The sequence below is a fragment of the Stegastes partitus genome, unplaced genomic scaffold (genome assembly GCF_000690725.1).
Source record: "Stegastes partitus isolate 25-593 unplaced genomic scaffold, Stegastes_partitus-1.0.2 Scaffold6, whole genome shotgun sequence".
NCBI classification, from domain to species: domain Eukaryota; kingdom Metazoa; phylum Chordata; class Actinopteri; family Pomacentridae; genus Stegastes; species Stegastes partitus.
In genome coordinates, this window is record NW_007577737.1 from 1,891,030 (window position 1) to 1,917,866 (window position 26,837).

Sequence of the window (26,837 nt, forward strand, 5' to 3'; positions counted from 1 at the left end):
AAATTATAATGAAAACAAGATTTATTTTAGGTATGTCATCCTATGCTTAGATGAAATTAGACATAATTAGCATGAGTAAAAAACGCTGAACTCTTTTTATCGATGAGCTGTCCGCTGAGAACAGTTGAGGAATGAGAAAAAGGCGCTCAGGCACGACATAGACGCCCCCGGTGGTACGTCACCGGGGTCCTACACTGTAGCATCTACTGCCGTGCTAGCGAGCTCAGGCACCAGTCTGGATGCGCGGAAACTGAATAGCAATTTCTTATTTAGAAATTCAATTTAGCAGCTTTTAGCTCAAAAGCAAGACCTCCAGCTGGTTTTCCACTAAAGGCGGACAACGGTTCCCCAAAGGAAGGTTTCCGGGTTTGGACTATTTCCCTGTCGGTAATTGGGATTAGCTAACATTAGCTAGCTGGCTAACAAGCTAATAACAACAACAACAACAAGGCAGCGGGCTGTCCGTGTCCAGCTGCAGCCTAAATATTCACCACAGTCATTAGTTTGATGGCGGATAAAGGTGAATGGTTGATGAAATAGCTGCAGCTGGGTTCCTGCACTGCTTCCAATAGTAGAGGTAAACCTGAATGCACAACATTAAACAATAACTGGCTCAATTCACAGCTCTGTAATTATTCAGAATCATGACTGAGTCGAGCAGTGAGATCGAAGTGACAGTGAAGACTCTGGACTCACAGAGCAGGAGCTACACGGTCAGAAGCGAGGTAATGCTCCCAGATGCACACAGTGCTCCAGCTCCCTCTCTGCTTCTCCTCCCTGCTCACTGACAACTTGTGTGTGTTGTGTGTCCCTCAGCTGACTGTGAAGCAGTTTAAGGAGCACATAGCATCCTCAGTGGAGATCCCAGTGGACAAGCAGAGGCTCATCTATCAGGGCAGAGTGCTGCAGGATGACAGGACGCTGACTGAATACAGTGAGTACATGACACCTGATAACCTGGAGTACACCATCCACACACACCGAGGTTTACAGCAGAGCAGCATCATTGGGGATACACAGTTACACACACATCTGTGTGATCGTTCTTTTATGGATCCATACCCCTATATGTGCATCTTCTGTCTCATATGTATAGACATGACAATTTCTCAGAAGCGGCAGAAAGTGTTTGTGAGTAAAAAAACAAAACAACTACAGAAATGTGATAAAGAAATGTGATGATGTGCAGGTTGTGTCTCTGAGAAGCTCTTAGATGATCAGGCTGATGAGCTGTGATGCAGATCCCTGTGATCACCACCCTGTATTTTGGATCTTTAACATCTGAGAGTTTTCCCGCTGGGTTTCCTACCTGCATGAACTTTTGGGGCTCACGGTCTGTTGCATGATTTATATTTTATTCTTATACTGACTTATATGTCTTATATCACTCTTTGTATTTGTATTTCATTGGAGAATGTGACACTGTACAATTGTATTCGGTGATACAGGGACGATTATAAGGACTCATTGATTATTAGTAATTTTCCCTTTAATTAGTGTTTTTTTGTTGGGTTGATCTTACGATCAAAGAGGAGTGATCTGTGAAGGAAAAATTCATTTCCTTATTTGGAGTTAATCTTTTAGAGAAGATGTTGACCCCTGACTGACCTCCTGAGGTAAACGTAGTGCTTGGAGCAGATGTGCGCTCTGTAGCTTTTCTATACATTCTTGACCTTATTGTAGGAGGACAGCCTGCACCTCCCAAGGCCAGATGATACCCAGGCGCCGACTTATCTTTGTTTCCCTTTCACCCATAAATCTGGACGTGGCTCCCACTGAGGGAGGATATAAGACTAGAGATGTGAGAGGGATCTTTTGAGCTGATGCTGGCGTGACGCTCTGTTAGCGTCACTTCTCCTGATGCATCAGTAAACCTCATTTCAACCTGAGTCATCTGAGTCTCTGGTGTGTCTCTCTGTGTCGGATTCTTCATCCGACATCAACCTCTTACAGAATTTCCACAACACATTGCACATGAGCACGTAGGAGCCTTGGGGGCCAGGTGCCGTTCGCTGCCCTTCACACAAACCAACTCCCTCAACCTAGCAGCGAACCATCTGTTAAGGTTCTCCTCGTAATCACTGTTCCCAGTAGGACACTGGTGGTGCACGCTTTAACAGGGGATCACCCAGCGCTGAACATCATCAGCAGTCCCCGAGGAAGGACAGTTTTACTGAAGCCCTGTGAGGTGCATGCATGCCTGCATGAGACCACGTTTCCTCCGCAACACAGAGCAAGATGCTGGTGACGTTTGTCCACACTATCTACCACACCATAAAGTCAGGTTTTTGATGTGTGTAGGGCCCTGCTGGCGTAGCATAGAGATCTGCTGCTTGAGACAGGTGTAGGGCCTCCTAGACACACCTGCTGAAGATCCTGGTTGCAACTGGAAGGGTTTGATATTAGATCTATAGACATGAATGGTTCATCAGATTGAACAGATCAGAACAATGTGTCAGCATTGTGAATTTGTATTTTCAGAGATCGGACTTGAGGAAAAGTGAGTCCAGTGTTGAATACAATGACTTGCTTCGTCAGATTCTTTCCCCACGTCCCTGACACTGGCAGTGATGGGCTCATCGCTGGGTGTTTGTCAGAGATACAGGGAACGAGCCGACACATGCGATCGATGCTCTACAATCGAGACAGGAGTTATGCAGCAGTGCTCACATAAGCTGGGGTCCGCCGATGACACCTGAGTGTGCTCTGTTTCTACATTGTTCCTTTCTTTTTCCTTTAGACGTAGATGGCAAGGTGATCCACCTGGTGGAGCGTGCTCCACCTCAGGCCGCCATGTCCTGCTCTGGGGGTGTGGGTGCTCCCACCAGGGGGGCAGAGGCTGGAACCAGCAGCAGCCACACCACATCCCAAGGTGCACCACATGATCGTAATGGCAACAGCTACGTAATGTTGGGGACCTTCAACCTGCCAGTCAACATCATGGATCCACAGCAGATACAGGTCGGAATGAGCTGGCTGCATGCAAACTAAAAACCTCACTCCGTTTTACTGAAGGAAAGGACAGTTTAATACTTTTCTGACAGCTGTAATTTGTTTTGTAGATGTCAGTGCAGCAGATGATGTCTGGAGTAAGTGATGCTGGAACCAGTGCGAGGGTCAGCTCTGGCTCGGGGGTAAAGGCTCGTCATTCACCAACAGCTTAATGAGTCTGTTTCAGCCTCTTTGTCTCACTTTTCCTGTACACATATGTGTGTGTGCAGAGCAACAGCTTGGTGGACGTGCAGATCAACCTGGACCAGTCGATGCAGAGCGAGCCCAGGATGAGGCTGCAGCTGGCTGAGAACCTGCTCAGAGATGCTTGCGCTCTAATTCAAAGGCTGGAGGTACATTTGTTTTTGATATGTAGGTTGTTATTTACAACATGACAGCAGTGACATAACTTGGAAATATTTTTTTTAAGAGTTACACCACTGATAATAATCATGAGAAGTCCTGACCAAAAAGGCCAGGATTTTACAACAAATAGTCGTAATATTTTTGGAATATATTTGTTAATTGTGCAGTTATCAGGGAAGAGAAAGTCTGATGCAGATGACATTAAACTGTAGGTCTCACCAGTCACGTTGATAAACACCTTAATATTGTCCATTGTAAGATGTGGAAATAAACTGAAATGAGCTACATCATCTGTTAGTCACATAGAAAGAGGGTTTGAGACAGCAGCTGCAGCACAAGGAGCTCTAAACAGAAAGCAGATTCCAGAATACAAGCATTAGTTTTAGCAGTAGACGTTGGAAAAGGATTCAAGTTCAGTTCAAATTCAAAGTGCCTTCACCTGTTCTGCTGCCCAGTAAACAGACTGGACCAGATAGGCATCCAGTCCTCTGCATGGGAAACTAGACTGTCTAGAACCTACAAACCACTGAAATCCAATCTATACAGTCCAATCGTGATGCATACGTTAGAAATGTGACCGTCTTCAGATAGGATTTCTTTAACAGTTGGGACCTGATTCTGAAATCATTTCTTTCCTTCTTCTTTGTTTTCTATGCTGTCTTTATCCTCAATAAATTAATTGTTCGTTAGTTTTTTTCATACATTTTGGGACTTTATTGACTCTATCATCACCTGTTTTATTCTAAAAATATCCAATAACTCTGGCAGTACTGGCTCAGGTACTGGGTGTGTACTTGTATGGACAGTCAAGTGTTCTGTGCTGCAGGGTGTGTCCAGCGACAGCAGCTCCCATTCAGAGGTAGAGGAACCTCCGTCTTCTTCTTCCCCACCACCATCCTCCTCCTCTGCTGGAGGAGCTGTAGCATCGCAACCCATGGACATAAGCTCTCCTCCTGCGACATCATCTTCCACTTCCACCCAGACTGAGAGACCAGCCAATGCTGGGCTCAAGTAAGTCAGAGTTGTGGATTGCATCGTGCCAGTAACGCCTGGTATCAGGAATCACCTGGTTCAGAACGGGCCTTTTTGGGGCGGCGACACGTCAGTAAGCTCAGTCCCTGTACACTAGAAGTCTGTGGTAGCTTATTTATTTGTCCTGGGCCTTTTTCCTGTTATTTCTGACCATTTGATATACAAAAATGTTTTTAAATGTTTTTTATTGTGCTCTAAAAAATGAGTTAACATAACTGGTGAAAAAGTCCTCTGTGGAAGGTAAAAGCCCTGATTTCATGTGTTTTTGTGAGGGCTGCTGGCTTTTGACAGACTGAGTCAGACACATTGAATTAGTGGGAAAAGGAGGAAGTTTGTGAGCCTTCAACTTGCTGAACAGATATTCTGTATTGTCAGAAAGTTGAAGCATCTACATCTCCAGATGTGGCCTGCCCAGTAACAGTCAGAAACAATCGGTTTCTAACACTGATGTCATCAAGTCGCACTGGATCCATGTTTCTTAGCTGAAGACTGACCACAGGGGTCCCAGAAACTTAGTTCGGAGTCAGCAGGGTCTCTGCAGCACTGACTCCTGTTGTCCACTGTTTTGTCCTCAGCCACCCAAGTCCAGCTGAGTTTGTGGAGGTCCTCTCTGAGGTCAGGAGGGTGGAGGAGCGGTTACGTCCCTTCATAGAGAGGACCCACTCGATCCTCGGAGCTGCCACCTCAGCCGACTACAACAACAATGTAAGGGGGCAGCACAACAACGATAACAACAAAACATCACAGCAGGACCTCTCAGGAAACTGTTAAGGAGCAAAGACGTGCCCACTGATGCTCAGGCAGCAAACGTTTCTGTAGTTCAGCAGGAAAACCATCATCACTGTTGTCTGTATACTGATTAGAGATGATAATAATTGTAACAATGTGTGCTCTGAACAGACTGCCTCTCAGTTTGGTTTCACTTCATGTTCTGGTTCCTGATTACTACATCTATACTGTGTTAGAGCTAAACTGTACGGCATGTTGTTTCTGCAGGTAGAGCTGATAAAATAGCCTGCATTTAAAAATAGTTATTTAGTTGTTTAAACGTTTTTATTTTACAAACAATAGTTTATTCCGACAATGATGCCGTCAGAAATCAGCCTGGAATGTCAGAATGCTCCCCCGCTTGTCGTTTACACAGACATAGCAGCAGGTAGCAGGCAGCTCCGGTAAAAGCAAACATGAGTTAGCGCAGTTACTGTGGAAGACTACAGAAGGTGTAGATGACTGGAAAAACGACCGACTGCACCAAAATCAACAATCCTGTCATGAGTGAAGTCAACACACCCACTCACAGCCGATCCACAGGAGACGAGGAGGGGGAGAGGACAAGGAGACAGGCTGAGACCTAAGCAGAGGGAGGACACTGCTCTGAGCGTCCACTGATGTGTGAGGTGTTCAAGAACGTCGCTAAACTGTAGATTCAGAAAACAACCAGAGTTAAGCTCTTCCCCTTTAAACTGCACACGTCTCTACATGCACATCAGCCACGCTGTGCCAGCCACCACCACCAGCACACATTTAACCTGAGGGTAGCGCTGAGATAGAACTATTGCAAACGTTAGACCAAAACATTGCTGGGAACATTTGCTTCTGGAGTATCCATGTTTTAAGTACAGTGAGCATGTCCTGTGCGGTGACAGGTGTGCGGCCAGCAGGGCAGCTCCCCTCCATGCAGTGTTCGAGCTGCAGCAGTACGTCGAGGCAGTGAGGAGATTATAACAACATTTAACACTGCTTATGAAACAACCAAAGAAGAGCTGCCTTTTACTTACTTTAAGGTTGTCCCTATAAAACAGAACAAAACATTCTCCTGCACCTTTTATTGCTGTTATATACACAATGTGCTGGAAATATCTGATGTCAGTGGGTCCTCATATAACAGGTAACCCTTACAATGCCTCTGCAGTGTGCAACAGATGTTCACCTAAATGTGAAATGACTCCACGTTACATCATCTGTCAATAATTGTGTTATGTCTAAGTTGAACAGGAGAGTATTTCCTCTTATCAACAATCAACAACAAACACTTTAGAGCAGGGATCTCCAGCTCTGGTCCTCATGAGCTGCTTTCCTGCAGGTTTTAAACGTCTGCAGCACACCTGACTAACATTAATGGATCATTAACAGACTTGTGCAGAACTTGACAACAAGCTGCTGGAGATCCATTAATGTTAGTCGGGTGTGCTGCAGTATGGAAACGTCTAAATTTTAGACGTTTCCATACTGCAGCTGCTGTCCTGCAGGTTTTAGAGTCTAAAACCTGCAGGACAGCAGCTCACCAGGACCAGAGCTGGAGATCCCTGCTTTAGAAAGACTAAGGAAAGAACTAAGAAAGAATATAGGCCCCAATGCACTCAGTGCACAAAATTGAATGTACCGGCGATCACTGTAACTGCATTGAGTACAGCTGTGATTTCTGATCAGCCTAACTGCGTTACCGTGGTTTTGAAATGAGCTGTGGACAGCAGAATGACCGTCTGCGTGTCTGCATCGTGGCTCCACATGGAAAAGAATCGCCGGAGGAACTGAACAATCTGATTGTGTGAAGGTGGAAAAGTAAACGAGAAGATCAGTCAATCGAATTAAAACTGAGTGGAAACAGGGCTGCAGCAGTAATCAGGAGGTATGGAACGAGGCACAGCACCATTAATCAGAGCGGCGGTGATCGTCCTCCCACAGAGAGCGAGCTGTTTGCACATCTAGCTGTGAATAAGGCGAGTGCTGTTGACTTGGCACAGCTCAGAGAATAATAACATCAACCTCTGTGGATGGAATCAAGGAAAAACCCCTGGTTGTCAAAACATCTAGAGGATGAAGCTTTCAGCTTAGTATAGATGAGACCAAGAGAAATTAGTTTAGCACCATCGACACTAACCTGACCAGGACAACCACAGTAAAGTACTAAGTGGCGCTAACTATGACTCCTACAGGCAGCTTCTGAGCAGTGTGGTTAGACTATCCTGAGCACAGTAGACGTGTATATCAACAGTGTGGGCTCTGTAATAGCTGTGCACATGCTTGTCAGACATTTTAAACATATACAGACATTAAAAAGTGATGCTGCGCGAGTAGGTGTGCACAAACTTTTATGACCATTTGTCAGCCCTCGTCTGGAGGGCTATACATATATATATAAGAATAAAAATCCATTTAGAGTATTACTGTCAGTGGAGAATAAGTTGCTGCTAAATGTCAGATGTATTGAGCTAATGTGATGTTATGAGCTGTGTTGCCCTGGTACAGTCCTTTGTGTGACGCTGTGGATGTGTCACTACTGCCTGAATGACTCCACAGTGTCTTCTCTGTGTTTGTAGACACATTAGTGTGTTTTCTTTTCTGTCTGTTCCTTTTTTTCTTTCTTTTGACGGGTCGCTAACAAACTATTAGATTAATAACTTGGTGTATTTATCCACAGATGCAGGAGAGAGAGGAGGACCAGCGCGTTCTCAACCTGGTCGGAGATGCTGTGCGTCTCCTAGGAAACACTCTGGTCGTCCTTGGCGACCTGCGCTGCAACCTGGCCACTCCTCCCCCGCGTCACCTATACGTGGTTCGCCCTGTTGCCCACTACACCCACCCGGTCCTGCTTCAGGCTGGTTTGCAGCACATGCCCATCCCAGTAGGTTCACACCTTCCTGATCTCCTGAGCAGAATAAATCATTGCTTCTGTCTGCTGTGGAGAAACATGATGGCTTCAAAAGATAGAATAGAAGACGATAGAATAACTTTCATGCAGCTAGATATGCTCAGAATTCCATGGATGTATATGTTGCTCATCCAATATAATTTAAAATAGGGTTTGGCAGCTCCTTGGTGGGTTTTTCTTGATGTTTGGAAACATCTGTCTAGTTTCTCACACATGCAAATCTGTAGTTTAGCAACAGCCAAAGTGATGTTCATGTCAACACTTCTGGAAGTATGTCTTCATGGAAGCTGTTGTCTGGGATTATTTTCATGGAAGAATAATTGCACATATCTAACTTTGATACTCAGATGTGAGTTTAGAAGTTAAAAGGTTAATTCAGCAACCACAGACTTAAACATGTTGAGAAGAATGTGTGATCTTCTGCATGCCACTGTGTATTTCAGATTTTCCATTATACCTGGAATTACATGGAGTCAGTCTTGAAGCCAGTGTTCTCTTTCTCTTCCAGATAAACTTGGGGACGACGGTAACCGTGACGTCTAACGGCAGACAAGCAGCTGAAGGGCAGCGCCAGCCCTCTCAGGGCATCGGCCAGTCTAACCAGCAGGCTACAGGCCAGGCTCTGCCTCTTCATTCAAACGGGACCCCTCACCATCAGGGACAGGGAGCGCCCCGAGTGATCCGGATCACACACCAGACCATGGAGCCTGTAGTCATGATGCAGATGAACATTAATGGTACGTGTGTTGCTCTGATGTCACCGAGCTGACTGTACATGTTATTGCTGTGGTCACATAAACTTCTGTGATTGGTCTAGAACGTGACGTATTATCATGTTGTGGATGCTAAAAAAATGTATGTTAGGGCATACATTGAGACAAAAATAAATATAAAGAATTGAGAATTAGGTGTCATCCATTAAAATGAAATGGAAAATACTTTCCCAACATCAGCTATGGCTCAAGCAGCAGCTGTGATTAATAGGACCCGAAGGGATTAATGAACAAGTAGGATGTCTATGACTTAGCATTCAAGAACAGGTTTATTTTATTTTATTTATTTTTTTGCGAAATATGTCGGAGTTCTGTTGCACTCTTTTCCAGCAGATGGCGATATTTGCTAGCCCAAAGGAGGCACTCAGACTGTGGGCTGTATGTCAGAGCTAAACCTAGTGATAGCAGTGACGTTTAGGTAGCTTTAGAGATGTAACTATGGAATTACCGTAATTATGACAATCAGATACTTTCAGTGTATTGGTTCGGTGATTTCATACAAAAGCAAAAGCCAGATTTCCAGATTTCCTCTCTACGGGGTGATGCAGTGATCTCCGACGTGTCACTTCGGTCAAAAGGACTTTGACTTGTAGGAGCCCTGTTTGGTCTGTGTGACTGTAGCACCACGCCTCCTGTACTCTCACTGTAAACCTAATGGATCTCTACTGTTGTTGTGTTGAACAGGTGAGTCAGCTGCTGCTTCTCAGGGTCCAGGGCAGCCAAACGTTGCAGGTCCTGGGCAACCAGGTGAGTGGTGCTCTGTGATTGGCTAACTTGTTGCTATCATATTAGCTTTTTGAACAACTTGAGCAAGAAGAACTTCATATGGACACTCTGAAAGACATGTTTTCAGGACAAACTTCTCGTCTGTATGCAGGAGCAACACCTACTCTCTTCCCAGGACTTCCCCCTGAGTTCATGCAGGCCATTGTGCACCAGATATCTCACCAAGCTGCTGCCATGGCTACTGCAGGCCCCCCAGCACAGATGATGTCTGGTCCTGACTCGATGCCCAGTGCTGAGGAAGCTGCTTCCTTACAGGCGCCCCACCCTGCCCAGGGTAGGGTGGTCATCACCAGACCATCGTTCTCCCCCCGCATCCCTCAGCCCATGGCAACCAGGGGAACAACCATCAACCTGAGGGCTACGGTGCCCACAGCTGGCCCGCAGCCTGGACAGGTAATACAGGCACAGAGCGGGCGGAGACGTCTGTGGCTTCAACCCAGTCTCATTATCTAACAGATAGAAATAATCGAGGTCATGTGACATCAAACACCTTGTTTTGTCTAACCTTGAATAGTTTATTTCTCTTGATCCTCTAATTAGTAAACAGGCACTCATTGCTTGATTGAGCTGTAGCCTCATCTTAGTACAGGATGGACAGCTGTGCAGGAAGCATAAAGCTGCTGGTTCATGTCTTCCTCCTTCTCCCCTCAGGGTGTACCGCTGGCTCCCTCCTCGCTGACCCAGATGATCAGTGGTCTGGTTGGGCAGCTGCTGATGCCTGGGCAGCCAGGTCAGTGTCAGCTCATTTAAACATTCATCAGTGTTCATAGTTTTCACCGTAACAGATAAAAACCAGGATTATGTCTGTGAGCCAACTCTTACTGACTCATCATCGAATGATTCTTTATTTTGTTATTATGGATTATTGAGTGTAGGTTAATAGCAAACATACAAGTTCCCTGTATTTATTAAATCAAGAAATTAAATCTACACAGAATAACATTGTCACATGTCTTGTATGTTCATCAGTTCATAGATTTTTTTAAACTCTCAGATATTGTAATCAGTTCTGGTCGGGCCTTATTAATGTTCTGTTGTTCTAAATCCTGCAGGTGATCCCTCGTCCTCTTCGGCCCGCCCTCAGCCCTCCTACTCTACCTCCTCTTCATCCGACTCCTCCAACCTGTCTCCTCCTCCTCCTCCTCCCTCCGCCAACACCTCTGGACAGACGTCAACCCACACCACGACCTCTACCTCCATCAGCCAGCCAGCAGAGGGCAGTCCGGAGGCAAACGTAGCTCAGTTCTTGGCCTCCCTGCTGGGCGGAGCTGCTGGACCGAGGGGTCCTGATTCTGGACTGGCTCCCTCCATCACTGTGACGCTACCGGGGGTGCCGGGCTTCTTCCAGGGCCCGTCAGACTTCACACCTGTGAGTTTATATACAGAAAACCAGAATGTAGTAACAACGGTTTTCATGTCTTTTGCACAACTTTATCTCCCCGTACTTCATTTTCTCAGAACCTCTTGCTTTATGAAGAATCACCTGGTAAACAAATTAACAGCTCATGTTTGAGATCGAGAGCAGCTATGTAAAAAGGAAGAAAAGGGAAGAAATAAAACAACCAACAATGTCTGCAGAAAAGCTAAATATGTGTTTTACTGCACCACAGGCACAGGAACAGAGTTTACTGTGTGTTAGATCTACAGCAGCGAATGCAACGGGATGAAACTGACAAAGTTAGAACAACATGATTTCACATTTAAAAGTACCTGGTTACCGTACAGTCCAGCACAGAAGCAGCCCGATCTGCCATCTGCTGTTGTTCTTTTCAGTTGGTTGAATGCACAACCAGGAGTCAAAGGATCAGATGCAGGGTTAACTTGATATGTGAAAGTACAGAGCCACCATAGCTGCTGTTTGTACCATCCAATGAGCAATAAGTGTTGTTTCTGGCCAGGCCCCTGCTCCCGGCCCTGGTGCCTCAGTCCCGCCTCAGTCCACCGGTCCTGCCCCGCCCCAGCCCGGCAGCAGTCCGGGTGGGAACTCTCTGAGCCCGGAGCTGTTCACCGGCATCGTGCAGGGAGTGCTGTCCACCATGATGAGCGCTCTGGGGGCGCAGCAGGGCAACGGAGAGAGTATCGCTCAGTTCATCCAGAGGCTGTCTCAGACCAGCAACCTGTTTGCTCCTGGCTCTGGAGACGCCGTGGGTAAGTCCTACAGCTGGAGGAGGATTGTAGACGCAGCTTTTCATCAGTGCTAAGCCCACAGTTACTATTCTAATTGAAATATAATGGAATCAGGTAAAACAGTGACGACATATTCTTAGAACGAGCTCTAAATGGAGCTGATTACTGTGGTGGTTGTTGTTATTGTGATGAATAGGGACGATTTTCTGAACAGATAGTTGACAGAATTAGAAATGAATAGTAATTAATATGAATCAGTACAGTGGTCATTGTTTCATACGCTGATACAAGGTTTTAACCATAAACACGTGAATGGCTTGGTTCCATCAGCCATTCGACAACAGGAACACGAAGTTGATGTGAGCTGGAAGCCTCTAATCACCACAGTGGCCCGCTGCTCGCTAAACTCCCACAATGCTCTCTTTCTGCCAACATGGAACCGCCTGTAGTCAAGGCCACCACCTCCTCGGAAGGCTGTACGACAAAGACAGTTTGTCATATCCAGGCTTTCTTTATGTAGCTGGCTCGACAAAAACGAAAGCTTCAGTCAGAGATCACAGGCATCATGAAGGTGGTTCAACTTTCTTTGTCAACTCAAACTTTAAAGTTAAAGGCTCAGTGAGATTAAAAACAGACGAGGTCACAGCAGCATCCACACAGACATCACACTCATAATACGGTGAGATTACATTCAGGAGATAAGAAACCAACACATCAGCAGAGATCAGAGACGTAACCAGCAAAATAATCGTCTTTCAGAACATCTACAGCCTGATGTTTCTGCCTCCAGTCATTTAAAAGCACTTTAAAAGTGTTTAAAGAGACCAGCTCTAGAAGTTCAGGTCCTTTTACAAAGTGTTCCAGGTGGAGGAGCAGCGGATTAAAAGCTTTCTTTCCCCGTTAACAGACAGTAACAACAGATTCTAGTGAATAAATGACTCTCGTCCCGGCAGGGTTTTTCGGGGACCTGCTGTCCCTGGTGTGTCAGAGCTTCTCCATGGTGGACATGGTGCTGCTGCTTCATGGGAATGCCCAACCTCTGAGCCGCATCCAGCCCCAGCTCACTGCTTTCTTCACTGAACACTACCTACAGGGCAGAGAGCCCACTGATGCCAACATCGCTGTAAGTAGAGTGAAGATTCTTCATTGATTGATGTGTGGCACCATGATGGGACGCCTGCTTGTTGACCATCTGCATGGGAGCAAAGCTTCTGGTCTGTTCATGTGTGATGAGATGTTTCACAGTAAAGACATAATGTCCTCTCTGCAGACCGCTGCTGAGGATCTCATCAACGGACTGGAGGAGTACATCGCTGAGAGTTTTGTAAGCGCAACCTCTGTCACACCCAAACGTCACCATTAAACCAATGCAGCGTGTGCTCGGTGTGTAGATGGACATGAGAGCTGTGTGTGTTGTGTCTGCAGGCCACAGTGACGGTGCGTGAGGGAGTGGACATCGTTCAGACCAACCTGTCTTTCCTCAGACAGCAGTTCACTCAGATGGCCTCACATATCCTGCGCTGCAACGGTAAGTTCATCTGGAGTGTCAACCAGCAGCAGGTGGTCTCACACCAGAGGGTGAAGTCCTTCAGCTACTTTAAAGGCCCAGATTCTGCAGTTCTGAGCATAAAAGCTTTTAAATTACCTCCAAGAGTAAAACACTGTAGCGTCAGACTGGTAGACCAACAGAGCAGCAGGACTGTCACAGTGCTGCCGTGTTCTGTAAGACCACAAAGATGTGACGGTAGAGAGATGTGAGTAGTTTTGTGATGTTTCGTCCTGCAGACCACACGTTTGGCCCTCGTTTGCTGCTGATGTGCACTCAGGGCCTGTTTGAGTGTCTGGCCCTGAACCTGCACTGCCTGGGAGGAGAACAGAGAGCTCTGATCGCTGTCATCAACCACCGCATCGTTAGTATACATCACCTATAACCACGGCATCACGCTGCTCTTGTGTGATGAAAGCCAATAGTGCTGTGTGACTGTGTGATTCTGTGTGTTTGTGCAGAGGAGGATGTCAGCAGAAGTCAATCCCAGTCTGGTCAACTGGCTGACCAGTATGATGTCTACCAGACTGCACGTCATTCTGGAGCACAACCCAGTGACCGAGGACCAAATCCAGAACTACATCATCTATACGCATGTAATGAACACAGTCAGCCCGTGAGCACGCTGCAGTGCATCTACTGAACCACATCTAAGTGACACAAACAGAATCAAGGCACTATAAAAGAATGTGATTAAAGATTCTGTTTGAAAGTTAGAATCTAATTTCAGTCAGCTGGATCAAACTATTAATTAACACACACATAACCTGAGCACAGCACAGCGCTGTCAGCTTTAATCCAAGGTTCGAATATTGTGCCATATTATATATATATTGTGATATTGTGATTCTGCAAAGAGATCCAGATTGTCATCGGAAACCTGCATGCCGTTTCAGGGTGAGTCGAACCAGAGGACGGAGGCTGAGGTGCAATCAGAGAGTCTCAGCGTCCAGGTGAGTTTGTTTTATACCATTTCTCCTTCCCATTCCTACTAAAATTATCTAGCTGGTTTGTATTATTTTAAACCAATCACAGCTGACTTGGGCGGAGCTGAGAGGAGGGTGGCAGCAGTTGTGTGGTTCAAATGTGCACAGTATCGTTGGTATTTGGGTTGGATCAGAGTGTATATCTCTCACATCGATGCCCATCGGTTCCCCTGAAGACGTAAATGTCTAAGAACACCTTGTGAGTACAGGTCAGTGTAGCTTCTATGCAGCCAGTATTTCATTCACTGGGGACTGTGAATCTGGTGCTTTAATGAGTGTTTCTGGCAGGACAGGATGTCAGACTGAGTCCAAATGAAGAGCAGTGTGTATTTATGGTCAGAAAGGAGACAACAGTGGACTTCACAGATGTGTTTTCTTAGTTTCTGATCAAGAACGGACCTCCATGGCATAGAGACATGCAGGATCAGGTGATACGGAGCATACGAGTTAGCTGAACATGTTTACTGGTAGTTTACCGTGTTCACTAGAAGAGAAATATAAAATATCACCAGACTTTCAGTTTGAGATGGTTAAAGCTGGAGGTTTTCTAACACATGGGCCGTGTAAACATGGAAACTTGGGAGGTGGGACAGAGATAGGCTGCCCATCACAATTAATCAATTAAGGCAGATTTATTTCAAATGTAATCCAGTTAATTGTCACTGTCACTGTGTGCTCCAGCTGTGGAATATGCTGATTTTAGCTCCTTCTTTATGTCACATCACAATGTTAGTCCCGCAGATCATGAAGATGAGGTGGGACACAGAAGAACATTGGTGGAACATTGAGTACTTCAGATGTTAGCGGACCTCTCTCTGTTAGGTTCACCAGCTCGTGCGGCACAGTTTATGATCATCATGATGTTCATCAGTGTGTTCAGAATGAGGCTCATGTGATCACTCCAACCCTCTGTCAGATGGAGGACGGCTCGTCTCCAGCTGCAGCCACCACAGCAGAGGAGGCCATGGCTTCATCGGGTGACGCTGGGAGGAGGGCAGCGCCTCCTGGAGACACCACCATCTCATCTAGGGACACGCAACGTCCTGCTGGGACCCTGAGAGGACCGGAGGAGGCCGCCCCTGAGATGGAGCCTTGGGCAGCAGCTGTTCCACCTGTAAGGAGTGAGGTTCTCCCCCCAGCAGTACTACAGTTCTAATGCTGATGGTAGTCCTGCGCTCTGGTATTCACAGAGCTCAGGAAAGGAACGACTCTGTTGTTAATGTTTGAACTGACCTGGCCTTTAACTGAATCAAACAGCTGACTGCAGGGCACACCAGGGACCACAAGAGGGCAGCAGAGTAAAACCAAACACAGTAAATGAACGACAAACAGTAACGTGACATCAGTGGGTTGATGTTAGTTTATATTAGTTAAAATGCTGCATTCAACATAACATCAACACAGCAAACACAACAAGCTGTCTGTAACATCCAACTGTCCATTCCTGTTGTCCTGTATTTGATTCACATCTTGCCTTTACATTAACATGTATAGGAGATGTGTCATGTCAGGATTCATTTTACTGTTTAACAAGTATAATACCATCAGTCAGGCCAGAACTTCACTGCACCTCAAACCTAAATGTTTATCAAAGGAGAGCTGGGCATCATCTGTCCTTGGATAGTGTTGACGTGTTATCAGTGTGAAGAACAGTCCAGCAACTTCAAGACAAAAACATTTCTCCAACTCTTGTGTGTGACACATAAGATACACAAAATGACATCAACAGTTTTGTCTGAAGGTTCTCAGTCCTCCAGGTCATGGTTCTTCTGGTATTTAATCGTAGCAATTGAACTTGCTTGAGTTCCTTGAAGATGTTCCGCCTCTCATCCAAGAGGCTTCATCAGTTGTGACTGACTAGTTGGGGAACCCTAACGAACCCCATGGTGTCAGGGGGAGCACTAACGACTCACATAGCGAGGGGGAGGAGCAACAAACCCCCAATTGAAACCCAAACTCAGGTGTTAATGGCTCCTTCAGGATATCAGTATGTGGAACTCCCAGCTCGTCAGTCAGAGCTGATAAAGCCTCTTGGATGAGAGGTGGAACGTCTTCAAGGAACTCAAGCAGGTCCAGCTGATACGATTCATCTACGGGAATAACTGTTTTGTCTTTCTAAAATACTCAGTCACCAGTATGGCCACCTCATGTAAGTGTGATGATCCTTCCAGGTGTGGAGCATCAGTTTCTCAGTCTGCTCAGAAACTGGCTTTCATTACTAGTCTCCTCATGAGTGCCTGCTGGTCAGGCCTCAATACTTCAGCTACTTTAGAAGCATGACATCCATCTTTTTGACATTTCAGCAACAGTCACATTTCTGTTTTTACTCATTTCACACAAAGCCTCCATCAGTTCACTGGTTCATGGCTGTGCACTAATGTCTTGGACTCAGGAATGGGTTCCCATCATCAGACACGACATGCTGTCTCAGAGGAAGATCAAAGCCCAGCCGCCGCTGTCTGATGCCTACCTGCATGGGATGCCGGCCAAGAGGAGGAAGGTGAGCGGTGCTATTTAGAGCTGTCTAGTCTCTCTGAAGTGGCTGATTGCTGTGGGAATCTGCTGGCTTTGTTCTGCGAGAAGTCTGCCTCGTTGTTGTCAGGCTCGCTCTAAAGCACAAACATCCCTTGTGGACAACAGCTTGTTAGCTTCGACAGAACAGATGTGTTGGAAGACAGAGCCGAGCTAACAGCTTTCACCTGTGAGTGGTGCTAAGCTAGGCTAAACGGTCCTATCTCTGTCTCTAATCTGTGCATGAAGGCAATCCTGTGTATTTCCTTAAATGTCAAACTGTCAGACGGAGGAGTGTGACGGCAGTGTTTCTGTCCTCAGACCAGCCAGTGTGAAGGACCACACCTGTCCCTGTCGGACGCAGTCAGTCGAGCTGCTCGCGCTGCTGGAGTTCTGCCTGTCACCACCCCGAACAGCCTGCAGGGGGAGCTGGAGAGGCCGGACGTGCAGGAAGCGTACACTAAACAGGTAACGTATTGGGATAGCTTCTTCAGTCGCCTTGTTGATTGTTGTCTTGTTTCAAATGTTGGCTGCCGGTTGTTCAGTGGTGTGATAGCAGTAGTAGTGAGGGCAGTGTGACAACCAGCAGCAACAGCAGCTCTCGTGTGATTGGCTTGAGCAACACTACGACGGCTCAGCAGTTTCCTAAAACATACTGCATGGTAAATGTGACGATTCTATGAGTCAGAGTCCATCACTCCACACACTTCAGGAATTACTGGTTTTAAAATGCATTCAAAGCAGGCAAACAGTGTCGTTACAGTCACAGTCACAGTCATGGTTATTTATCTGATCCAGGTATGCAAACACTTCTCTATTTAAATTGCTTTACGTTGTTGGATCCTGAAGAAACACTCTCTCATCCTGCCTGTACTGCTCTGTATGTACAGCAGGATGACAATAAACTGGCTTTGATCTGATGTTTGGTGGCTCCATGTCAGGACCGTCTGCTCCACTGGGTTTAAGGTAATTCTCATCCTCTCTGTGTGCGTCCTCCTCCAGGTAAAGAGCGACATCAAAGAGCGAGTGAGGGACAATCCGGACTACAACGCCCAGAGATTCCCCAACACACACAGAGCTTTCTCTGCAGAAGACTCCTAATGGCTTGGAGGCCTGTGCCGTGGAGGAGCGGCGCCGGTCCAGAACAGGAAGCACTCTGTAGGATGGGACTCTGTGGTAACGTCCTGTTGTAAAAACGGCTGAGAGGATGACAGCTGCTGGCCTCACTGAACGATTCCTCCTCTCCTGCTTCAGTGTGACATCACCTGCTGTCATTAGGGTAGAACGGGGACCTGTGGACTCTCCATTGCACTTAGTTTAAGGTTCCTTGATCATGTTTAAAACATTTCCTTGCTCTCTGACACATCTGAGAAGACATCGATGGAATCACTGAAGTGTCAGGGTACCAGGCATGAGAGCAGATCTCAAGTCAGCGAGGACAGGCCCACATGATGAAACGATCTGATCTCAGAATGAATCCTCTTAGTTGGGTAGTTCTGAAGCAGTCTGAGTGTCCTAGCTGGATATCCTGTGTAGTATTAAAAGACATGATGATTCAGTCTTGTTTAGAGAGACGATGAGAGTACAGATGTGATGTCACACAAACCATGTGATGTTAGACGAAAAGAAAGTAGAAGAAAGAATAAGATTCTTATTATTGAGAAAATAAAGTCATGTTATGACAGCGGGAGTATCAGGAGGAAACACCAGAGTTATCATGTTGTAATATTATGAGATAGACTTTATTTATTTGTCTTGTATTAAACTGCAAACACATAGAACTAGTAGCTGAACAGAACTGTACGACTGTCAGAGAACTTAGGCACATGTAATCGACCCGGTGTTTTCACATGAAGTCTGATGTTCTATCACTGTTCCCATATTAACGTCTTTTCCTCATAAAACTATGAGTTAGTCAATGTTGTGACTCCTTACTGCCAGCAGCCAACGTGTTTTGGGCTTGTCCACACGTTCACTTGTCCTCTCACAGTATCTCAGGTTGATCCACGTCAGCCCCAGAAACATTTTAGAGCAAAAACTGAAGTGCCACTGATGTCCTCTTGGACCCAACAATGAACTGATTTGATCATGGGGGTCAAAGTTAAAGGATTTTAACCATAATTCAAGAATTGATTCACCAGTTATGACAACATCTCACACACGTCTGACAGGATAAAATGATCAAGTTCATATCCAACATGTCCACTGTTAGGTCAGGACAGAGTGTGGATATAAACTGAACTGAAGCTCGTCCACATAACGGAGGCATACGACTGCAAGCAGACGTTTTCAGTTTGACATAACTCCAACATGTCATGATGATATTACAGAGGTCCTGACATGACGTCACACTGAGCAGCTCCATCCTGTGTTCCAGTAGTTTTATGTGAACTACAGCATCTCCAGCATGTAGAACATTGTGGAAAAGTTCCTCTTTTGTCATTTAATTCAAATAGGAAAACGTTCATATATTCTATAATCATTACAAGTAAATCAAAGTGTTTCAAACCTTTTCTGGCGTATAGCTCATGAAAATCAGAAATCCATCCATCCATTTTCTATACACCGCTCAATCCTCATTAGGGTCGCGGGGGGGCTGGAGCCTATCCCAGCCGACTCAGGGCGAAGGCAGGGGACACCCTGGACAGGTCGCCAGTCCATCACAGGGCCACACTCAGAGACAGACAACCAAGCACACTCACATTCACACCCACAGACAATTTACAATCACCAATTAACCTCAACATGTTTCTGGACTGTGGGAGGAAGCCGGAGAACCCGGAGAGAACCCACGCTGCACGGGGAGAACATGCAAACTCCACGCAGAAAGATTCCGGTGCCCCCACCGGGACGCGAACCGGTGGGGGGCAACAGTGCTACCAACTGCGCCACCTTGCAGCCGAAAATCAGAAATCCTGTCTCTTATTTGAATAATTTCTGAGGATAATTCAAAACAATGATTTACAGTACAGGGGCTGCAGGTGTCTTGGTGGTTAGCATCGTCGCCTCACAGCTAGAAGGTCGCCGGTTGGCGTCCCGGTGAGGACACCCGGGGTCTTTCTGCGTGGAGTCTCCATGTTCTCTCCGTGCAGCGTGGGTTCTCTCCAGGTTCTCCGGCTTCCTCCCACAGTCCAGAAACATGCTGAGGTTAATTGGTGATTGTAAATTGTCCGTAGGTGTGAATGTGAGTGTGCTTGGTTGTCTGTCTCTAAGTGTAGCCCTGTGATAGACTGGTTACCTGTCCAGGTGAACCTGCCTTCACCCTGAGTCAGCTGGGATAGACTCCGCCCCCCTGTGACCCTAGTGAGGATTAAGGTGTAGAGATGATGGATCGATGGAGTGTTAGCAGTCAAACCTCTACCATGTGGAAAACCGGACGTGTGTTGATCTGAAGAAGCGTCACTCCAACACAGTGTCTTCAGAGCCTGAAGACTCCCTGCAGTGAGACGCCACCCTCATCCTGCAGCCCAGGGTAGCAGGCTTGTCTGTCTTCCTTAGTTCTATTAAACCAAACTTTTACTCTTGCTGACTTCAGCCAACAGCTTTTTATTCTCCACTCTGTGTCAGTCAGGAACCAAACATTCATCCTGTTTTCTCAGAGCATCTGGAGCGAATCCTGGAGCAGACTGTCTACAAGGACAACATGGACCAAAGGACAAACTGTTGACAGAGACTGAAGTCATGATTTCATTGCAGCAACATAGTCAAAGATAAATAAAATATATGTTTGTATGTGTACATGAGGATACTTTCAGAAAGTTCTCAGCCTCACCTGGAAACAAGGAGCATCAGTCTGTACACTATGACTGATTAACTGTATTGTCTAAAGCCTTACATCACCGTCCTCATGAGCTGCAATGCTTCCTGTCATTACTTTGCATGGAGCAGAGCTGAGAGCTGGCCATCTGTTGCTCCAGGACAATGATGCACAGCACAGGTGAGTTAGGTGCTTCACATTTAGCTGCTTCTGTTCCTTGATGCTTTGATGGCTTCAAACAGAATTTTAGCTGGCAGTGATGTACGCCTTCATAGTCAACAGGTATGCCCTACAATGGGAGTAATGCTGATTATTTCCAGGCTGAGAACTTTCTGAAGAACCCTCGTAAACATATTTAAATCTGTCCTGTCTGGATGTGGTGTGTTTTAATGCATTGTTTGTAGCAGCAGATTTCTGCACATGGATGGAAAATTTCTTGATTTTCACTCAAACAGTGGTGCTTAAGATGCCGAGATGGGTTCAGGTTTACTCATGAGACACACATCTGTCATGCTGCTGCTGCTGCTTGAGATCAGATCTCAGCATCTTCAGATTACTCAGACCTTCATCCTCCATCAGGTCACTGAAACACGACACGTTTTGTGCAGAAAGTGATTCTGACTCTGGACTTTCCCTCTGAGCACATCAGTCAGCATGTGGCTGCTCCATGCTGAGGTCTGTCAGAACAGAGGGGGCGTGGCTGCCGGTGGAGCAGCACCTGTCCGTTGATGACGTGGGAGGACTTAGACCGATTGGACAGAGGAGAGGCTCATGAGCACTGTGAGCGCGTATCTGCTCGGAGCTCCGTGCGGCCGCTGAACCGGCAGGATGAGGAGCAAGGCCGGTGTCATGTTCGCTGCCGGCCTGGCTTTAGGATTCCTGTCCCTCCGCTTTGTGTTCGACTCCAGGATGCCGCCGGTACCGGCCCGGTTCTCCGTGAGGGACGACCGGCAACTCCCAGGTAGGCAGCCCAACGCAACAGGTTTCCTCACACTGTCCCCTCATATGTTCATCAGGTGTCTTAGAGCTTCCTGGTGTCTCTACCTTTGCATGTTTCTCACACTTCAGTGTTCCAGATCATTAAACTAATAATTTTGTTAATTTAATATCAGACAGATCGATCACAAAACACAAAGTGTAGTTTAGAAATTCTGTTTTTTGTTTGTTTGTTTTTGTTTTCTTAAAAAGATTTATTGACAAAACGTGAACGTCCACTCACCCTACCAACTGGTCGGTCCACTCTGGGCCACAGTAGCTTGTGATCAGTCTTTTCATCGCCATGGAGGGATTCTGGTCCACTCTTCTCTTCAGAACAGTTTCAGTTCAGCCTCATCAGATGGTTTCCCAGTGTGAACTGCTCTTTTAAGGTCTTGCTACAGTCTCTGGACTTTAACTCGGCCACTCCAGAACCTTAATGTTGTTCTTTCTGAGCCATCCAGAGGTGGACCTGCTTGTGTGCTTTGGGTCATTGATGCAGAACCCATTTGAGCTTCAGGTTGTGAACTGATGGGCAGAAGTTCTCCAGGAGGATTTTCTGATAGAGAGCAGAATTCATGTCTGTATCAGTCCTGACGGGTCGTCCAGGTCCTGAAACCATCAGACTACCTCCACCATGTTCCACTGCTGCTATCATGGTCTACAGGTGGAACACAGCATCAGCTCTACACCAGATGTAGCTGGACCCAAGTCTTCCTGGAAGCTCCACCTTTGACTCCTCAGTCATCAGAATGTTCTCCCGAAAGTCTTGGTGCTCATCCACATGTTGTTTTGCAAATGCCAGACGAGCCTTGATGTTCTTCTTGGTCAGTGGTGGTTTGCATCTTAGAGCTCCCCCATGGAGGCCATGTTTGTCCTGCAGGTCTTCCTTGTTGTTGAGTCATGGACACTGACCTTAACTGAGGCCATGGAGGCCTGCAGGTCTTTGGATGGTAGTCTGGGTTCCTCTGTGACCTCCTGGATGAGATGTTGATGCTCCCCCTTGAGACATTCTGGTCAGCCGGCCGCTCCTGGGAAGGTCCACCACTGCTCCATGTTTCTCCATGAGTGGATGATGTCTCTCAGTGTGGTTCTGTGGATTCCCAGAGCATCAGCAGTGGTTTGTAGCCCTCCAGACTGATAGATGTCAGTGACTCACATCTGTTCCTGAATCTCTTCAGAACCTGGCATCATGTTTATCATCATTTATCATCATCATTAGCAATTTCCCTGAGGTCTTGTACCGAAGGGATTAATAAAGTTTTATTCTGTTCTATTATTTCTATTCTATGTGCTGCTTTTTGAGACCCTTTAGCTGCTTCCGATGCCACACAGGTTCTGTTGACCGTCATTTAGATTCAGTCAGGCTGGTGGTGATCACAGGGGGGTGTGGCTGGTGAAACTGGACCCAGTGCAGAATGAATGTGGTAGATTGGAAGCTAAAGGGGCAGTTACTTTTCCTCATAGACGATGGTGAGACTAGACAGCATTTTTCCTTCAATAAATGATAAATAAATGACACGATTTAACCCTGAGGCATCAAGTTAAAATGCCAAAAACAAACATTTTCTGTAAACGAGTGGGGAGTTGTTTGTTTTTTTTTCATCTGTCCAGGTGGGCTATAGATGGGCAAATGACCAACCCTCCCAAAACTACACATATTTATAGTTGTAGTTGTTATAGCGTCTGTGGATACTCACTGATGGTCTAAAATTGACCGAACAAGACAACTGTGGCTATTTAGAATGGTTTTCACAGCAGCAGCATCTGTAAGGTGCAGCTCACATGAACATCTGGCCTCAGTCACCGGTATGTACGTCCAGAAGTACCACCCTGCAGAGATGCACACAGCATCCAACACACACACACACACACACACACACACACACACACACACCTTCAAAGCTGAAAAGCTTTCTGTAGCTCATATACAGAAATGTACTGTACGTTTGAGGTATAATAAATTATTTTCTATGGAGTCGTTCTGAGTTTCACTGTCTAGTTAGTATTGGCCTGAGTGTCAAAGATCCATCAACAACTTTTCATCAGTCGGATGTCACCATGTAGTCAGTGTCTGGCAGAGATTAGACAGCAGTAATGGCTTCCACGAGGTAGAAAACATTCTCAGTTTGAACGTAGATTCATAACAAAAATAGATTAAATTAAAAAGCTACCAAGTGAAACAGTCAACGCCGATGCAGAAACAACCTATTCTTGCATTGGTCTTGGCGTTTCTTCTTGGTGTCTTTATTGAGAAGGAAGTAAGTCTGGATGCCAAAATGCCACAGCTCGTTATTTGCAGAACAATAGAAGGAGTGTTATCTGCACCTTGTCAGGTGTATGGTGTTGGTGCAAGGTTGGGTCAGCTCTTTGGAACTGGAATGCTGTTGACTGATGATGATGGCTGATCTCATCAACTGGCAGGTGGTTTGTGAGAAACTCTTTCGCAATCAAACAAGACTGGACACATTTCTCTTGTCGTGCTAACAGCTGCACCTCTGTGTCGTTACCAAAAAAACACGATTAACCAGATTTGATTGTAAATTGCTTTTTTATTTATTTTTTAAATTCACATATCAAAAAACATCAAACATCTGTCAGCTAATGTCCATGTGAAGTACAATAAATGACTCGTTCTCTTTGTCCTTGAATCAAAATACCAGGATCCGAACCCAATTTTCAAGCTGGACCACAGTGTTGACGTCCAACAGACAGACTCATGCTGGAAGCGGGGCCAACAGATAACTTAGGGTTTTGTTGGCTCATCCAGTGTTAGGGTTCGGTCTGGTTAGGTGTTCCATGCAAGGCAACAAGTTTACTTGTTACTTAACAGGTCTCTGAGTGGGCTAATGTTGTGCTAAAAGCTAATCAGCTTTCACCAGCAATTAAACTGGACTGAATTGAGTCCATTAGGTTTTTTACACTCATACTTCTACGATCACAGCGAGCGAGCTGCAGAGCTGCCGCTTCATATCCCATTACTGGGCTCACAGTACCAGTAGTTGAGTTGTAGAGGACTGGGATGTTTAGTACAGTTTCACAAGAGTCTGCTGCCTTAACTTGCCTTCCAAACATATCTCCATACACAGCTTTCACTGCTGATTGGCTGCTACCTGACCGTGGCTCTGCTGTAACCAATCAGATGGTGCTGTGGGCGGGACAATGCTGAAGCCAGAGAGGCGGCATCAGAGCTGAAATAACCCAGTTTTAAATTGATCTCTTATCAACCATCGGATTGCAAAAAAGGCTGATGCTGATATGCGTCGGCCAATAATCGGTCCATCTGTAATCTGTACTAATGATCCTAAAGAGTTGTACCCGTGGTCCACATGGCTGATGTTCTGTTTTTGTACTACCAGGTGCGAACAACAGCTCGGTGGCTAATTCCTCTCACCCGACCCGCGTCTTATGCTGGATCATGACAGGACCTACGAACCTGGAGTCTCGAGCCAGGCACATCAGGCAGACATGGGCCAAACGCTGCAGCAAAGTTCTGTACATGAGCTCGGTGAAGACGGACTTCCCCACTGTGGACCTGAATGTCAGCGAGGGGAGGGACAACCTGTACTGGAAGACGATCCGAGCCTTCCAATACATCCACCGGCACCACCTGGATGAAGCAGACTGGTTCCTGAAGGCAGACGACGACACCTATGTGGTGATAGAGAATCTCCACTACACGTTGTCCAGATACGACCCGGAGCGACCACTGTACCTGGGCAGAAGGTTCACCCCCTTCATCAGCCAGGGCTACATGAGTGGAGGAGCAGGTTACGTCCTCAGTAAGGAAGCCCTGCGCAGATTCATCAGAGGCTTCGACACAGGGGAATGCACCCACTTCTCCTCCATAGAGGACATGGCTCTGGGGAAATGCATGGAGACCATGAAGGTGGAGCTGGCAGACTCCAGAGATGTGAAGGGGAGGCAAACGTTTCATCCTTATCCTCCAGACTACTATCTGGTTCGACAGCCCCCAAGACCACGGCCTTGGTATCTGCTCTACGAATACTACCCTCCAGTTGAGGTAAATAACACTATACAGAACATCCTACTGATAGTCTAAATGTAGCCTGGTCTAGTGAGGACTAAACGATGGATGGATGGATGGATGGACGGACAGACAGACATGCCAGTCAGCTAGTCCAAGCTAGGGGAATCTGTCCAACCCAGTTTACATTCAGTGTCTTTGCAGTGTGTTTGTCCTCAGTTCATCACAGCTAGCAGTTGCTCTTTAGCACTAAACACAAAGCAGGACAGTTTTATGCTTGTTTACTTATTTTGCTGCTGCCGTGTTACTGTGATTGAAGCATACTAGGTCGATAATGTCTTTAGCATTTGCTGTATTTCTAATTGAGATAGACAACCAACATACGATGTGGTTGTGTCTAAAGCCGCCACTAGCAGTAGGTGCCCACATAGAGCATGCAACCCCAGACAGGTAGGTTTTGGTCATAAATAAAAGCAGTTCTGGGAGCTTTGACTGAACACCAGGGTGGAGAAAATGGTGGTTGGGTTAAACTGAAAGCCTACGAGGGTGACTGTGTTTAGTGTAGTCGTGCTGATACGTCTCCTGTCAGTCATCTTATACTCAATCCGTCAAACCATCTGAACCCCGTCTGTGACTCTGCTAACCTGTGTTCTGCACCCCGCCCCTCTCTCCAGGGTCCAGGCTGCTGCTCAGACTTCGTTGTGTCCTTCCACTACATCTACGCCACCCAGCTGTATGAGTTGGAGTACCTGACGTATCACCTGCGGCCGTATGGATACAAATACAGATTTAATCCTGATGAACTGAACACAACAGCTACATCCAGGTGAAACGCTGCCAGTCTGGAGGAGACGTTGAGGGAATCTGCTGGTTTCAGAGCTGAGTGGAGCTTTATGACCCAATGGATTTAATCAAATTTTATATTGTGTAAATACCCTCTACTTGCCTGAATATTTCTGCCAGCTAACTGAAAACTTTCATGTGATGTTTGTGGTGAAAATGGGTCTGTTACCAACTTGTCTAATAATAAAGAATTGTCATGAAAAATCCAACATGGTTGGATGGTTTCTGTGTTAAATATGAACCAAAGTGACACCATTTATCAGCCAGAAACCTTCAAAACAGAAGAATCATGGCATACTCAGCTTCTCAACACTCCCTGAGCTAATCATACAGTGTACTGTCGTCTCAGTGTGAGGTACAGATCAGAATGCATCAAATGTTTACTGAATATATTAGTGCATAAAGGTTAGTGTGTAGAAGGCAGCATTCAGCACATGTGATCACAGAAGAATTCAAATCGAAGGTTATGTTGGTTCAACATGATGGGATATCTGCTTTTTGTTT

General features: G+C 46.2%; 2 protein-coding genes across 2 annotated transcripts; both read left to right on the forward strand.

The window, feature by feature from the left end:
- Positions 1-199: 199 nt before the first annotated feature.
- LOC103357002 (large proline-rich protein BAG6-like) lies at positions 200-18,689 on the forward strand. Its single transcript, XM_008281369.1, has 24 exons — positions 200-725; positions 817-934; positions 2,741-2,961; positions 3,063-3,134; positions 3,222-3,344; positions 4,184-4,368; positions 4,965-5,094; positions 7,811-8,014; positions 8,550-8,778; positions 9,499-9,561; positions 9,692-9,993; positions 10,252-10,330; positions 10,653-10,969; positions 11,499-11,748; positions 12,681-12,850; positions 12,998-13,051; positions 13,153-13,255; positions 13,513-13,637; positions 13,735-13,869; positions 14,170-14,226; positions 15,176-15,373; positions 16,652-16,759; positions 17,092-17,238; positions 17,773-18,689. The coding sequence occupies exons 1-24, from the start codon at positions 645-647 to the stop codon at positions 17,869-17,871; spliced, it is 3,570 nt and encodes a 1,189-aa protein (XP_008279591.1). The 5' UTR covers positions 200-644; the 3' UTR covers positions 17,872-18,689.
- A 2,603-nt stretch (positions 18,690-21,292) lies between these two features.
- c1galt1a (core 1 synthase, glycoprotein-N-acetylgalactosamine 3-beta-galactosyltransferase 1a) lies at positions 21,293-26,542 on the forward strand. The gene is made up of 3 exons (XM_008281382.1): positions 21,293-21,488; positions 24,862-25,526; positions 26,165-26,542. Exons 1-3 carry the CDS (start codon positions 21,356-21,358, stop codon positions 26,318-26,320), a joined length of 954 nt encoding a protein of 317 aa, XP_008279604.1. The 5' UTR covers positions 21,293-21,355; the 3' UTR covers positions 26,321-26,542.
- The last annotated feature ends 295 nt before the right edge of the window (positions 26,543-26,837 follow it).